General features: G+C 46.7%; 1 protein-coding gene across 1 annotated transcript; it reads right to left on the bottom strand.

Moving 5' to 3' along the window:
- Positions 1 to 380: 380 nt before the first annotated feature.
- Positions 381 to 1,345, bottom strand: LOC124676567 (protein BIC1-like). Its single transcript, XM_047212610.1, has one exon. The coding sequence runs from the start codon at positions 1,050 to 1,052 to the stop codon at positions 567 to 569; it is 486 nt and encodes a 161-aa protein (XP_047068566.1). The 5' UTR covers positions 1,053 to 1,345; the 3' UTR covers positions 381 to 566.
- Between the last annotated feature and the right edge of the window lie 1,796 nt (positions 1,346 to 3,141).

Raw genomic sequence — 3,141 nt, forward strand, 5'->3', positions numbered from 1 at the left:
AAACGAAAGAATGGCAGGGAACCACGTCACTAGTGTTGAAAAGGTTCACCTGACGAAACAACAAGCATAAATTAGTTCGATCCTAAGCTTTATGGCGATCTATACCTGCAATCCAATCCTATTGACACGTTAAAGTCCATAGATATTTCTTCACCAAACTACAGTATAAAACCAGCAACGGTCTAATCCAAGGTATATCAGCCAGTTAAACTAACCAAAGGTAGTTACTACTACATATGATATGCATACTAGCAAAGCAATCCAGGCACAGCAGAACAAATGCACAATACATTCATCTATGTAGAGCAACCCTCCTCGATGGATAATCAGTAAACAAATATTGCATCAATCGACTGGTGATGGAGATGATTGTATCTGACTTATTGGCAGTATAATCTAAGTATATAAATAGGGCGAAATATAAATGTAGTTCTTCCAAAGTATCATCAGTGAATCACAAAAAGATGAACCTTCGCAGCTCCGAAACAAGAAGGACATGGTATCTTATTCGAGCAAGAAGAATGCTAGGCATATTATGTGCATGTAGATATAGCTGAAGCAGGAGATCAGGAGCAGCCGTTTTGCACCCGGAGAGGGCTGGAGCTGGCTTGGGGCGTCGGTGCCGGGCGGCGCGCGCAGGACTCGGCGACGAGCGCCCTGCGCGCCGTGAGCAGGCCGGCGGGGACGAGCGGGCGGTCGAAGGCGGAGCAGTCCAGCCAGTCCTTGAGCAGCTTCTCCTGCCCCCACATCTCCGGCACCCACACCCTCCCCGCCATCTCCCGCCTGTGCCGCTTCAGCCTGTCCCGCGTGCTCTCCGCTTCCTCCTCCTTGGCCGTCGGAGACAGCAGCTTCTCCTCCTCTCGGTCCATGGAAGTAGACATTCTTGCAGCTTGCTCGGGCGCCTCCACCGCCTCGTGGTGATCGGACGACGTCGTCTCGGCCGCGACCGGCCGGGTCTTCTCCGTCGCCTCCGCCGAGCCGCCCATGCCTGGCTCGGCCGGGTGAGCCGCGCAGTGCTCCGGCACCGCTTCGACGTCGCCGGAGTATGCCATGCAACGGATCGAGCAACACACACACGCAGCTAACCTTGGCAAAAGCGAGCTAGAACAGCAATGATTCTTGAGTCGAGCTTGGCAACACCGGCTCTCCGCTGCCTTCCTACCCCCAATATAACGTGGGCCGAGGAGAGATTAAAAGATGGGGGGAGGTGGGGGACGGGTGGGGGAAGAGACGGACACGTTACGAGGAGGAAGAGAGGGTTCGCCTATGGTGGCTGCGAGGTGAGCGTGGCCTGCCGCTGCGGCGCATTATGTGGCTGCCCTTGCCGTCGCGACGTGGCCGGAGCCGTAGAAGTAGTAGGTGAAGTAAACCGCGCGCGCGGGCCGGTCGTAAATGTGTGTGTGCCTGGCTGCATCTGCGTGGTTCGGTTGTGTTTCTGAGGCTGGCGGCAACTCGGGGGCGGGCTGGATGCACCACCGCCAGTTGCTTGATACCGCCACTAGATTTGATCTTTTGCGGGAGCCACCGCTACGTACTGTTTGTTCGTATATCCCCCTTAATTTCCAGACTCTGACCCGACATTACTGATCGGAATAAAGGAGGAAGAAGGTAGGAGGAACAATCCACGAGAGCAACACAACTGTGTTACTTCTTCCGTTCTTATATAAAAGGTCACAAACTCATGTTCCATGCATGTGGCAAGAAAACAAAACTAACTTATAAATAGCGCAAATATTTATGATGAAATTCTCTTGTGTTTCATGTTAATTAAATATCTTGCATGTAAACCATCTTTCTTTATTGTTGCATGAGACGTTCATATTAAACCACAAGTGATTCTCGGAAACTAGTAACACAGTATCATCGAATCTCAGTTGCTACTTGCCACCCATGTTGCAACTCACCATTATCACGAATCACAAAGAAAATCTAACGGTTCGAAGGTAATTTTTCTAGTTTCAACCTCATTTGCAACTGAAAAAAATCAGTTGCAAACCAATTTGCCACTCAAAAACACGTATCACGATGTAAATCTGACAGTTTTAATTTTTTTTTGGAATTTTGATCACTTGTGGTCCATTGTGTCGACGCACAGGTACCACATAATGTGTTCACGATGCAAGGCGGCCCGATCTGTTTCACCTTGACAACGTCTCAACTCTCAAGGCCCAAGGCCCAAGGCAACAAGCAAGCGAGAAACTTGGGCAGCTCTTCCCCTAAAATAAAAAGATGGGCGCAGCTAAGGAAGAAGAAAACGACAAGGTGGCTTGCTATGAATCGCCCGTAGCTATCCACGCATCAGGGAGCGCGATGTTTTTGGCTTCATGGAACCTGGAATCTAAAAAACGCAAAATTATACTCCCTCCGTTTATGAAAAAATGTTGACAATTTGTCCAAATTCGAGAATGCCTAAATACATCTAAATTTCATAAACTTTCGACATCTTTATGGACAGAGGTAGTATTTAGAAGGGTTAAAAATGATCCATATATACATGCCTACGTGTTTTGTTAAATTTGTAGGATGTAGAAAAAGGTAAATACTTTACGTGGCTCCAACTTAGCGATAAAAGAAAACTTTGCTTTGCTCCACACATTTGTCCTTTTCTGAAGATCATGTGATATCTACACTTCTTCGATAAATGTAAATATGTAATATATTAATATTAATAAAATACCAATTATATCCGGCCTGTGCGCAGCCTCAATATCAATAGCAAATTAAGGCATGGAAGATACAGGCATTCACATTAATAAAATGGAAAAAAAAGCTATCCAATAGTTAAGCTCAAGCGAACAAAAGCACGCAAAAAAACCAATGACACCAACCACTACATGAGACAACAGACAACACATGAGTTGCGAAGAAAGGTCCTCCAATGACAACGCTTTCATAAAAGGGAACAACAACGAGTGTGATCGTTGTCGGATCCAGCCACTAAAGACCAGGTCAAGGCTTTTAACCTAGAGATCAAGCACGTCTAAGAAATCTTCATGAAATGTCTTCAAAAAAAACATAACAATGTGTAATCACTGTTATTGCCAGTACAACCAATGAAGGGTTTTTAGTACGAAAGTCGATACCGGTACTCAAGGAGCACCACTGAATCTTAGTCCTCATGTGTTGTCGCCTCCACTTGTC

The sequence above is a fragment of the Lolium rigidum genome, chromosome 7 (assembly GCF_022539505.1).
Source record: "Lolium rigidum isolate FL_2022 chromosome 7, APGP_CSIRO_Lrig_0.1, whole genome shotgun sequence".
NCBI classification, from domain to species: domain Eukaryota; kingdom Viridiplantae; phylum Streptophyta; class Magnoliopsida; order Poales; family Poaceae; genus Lolium; species Lolium rigidum.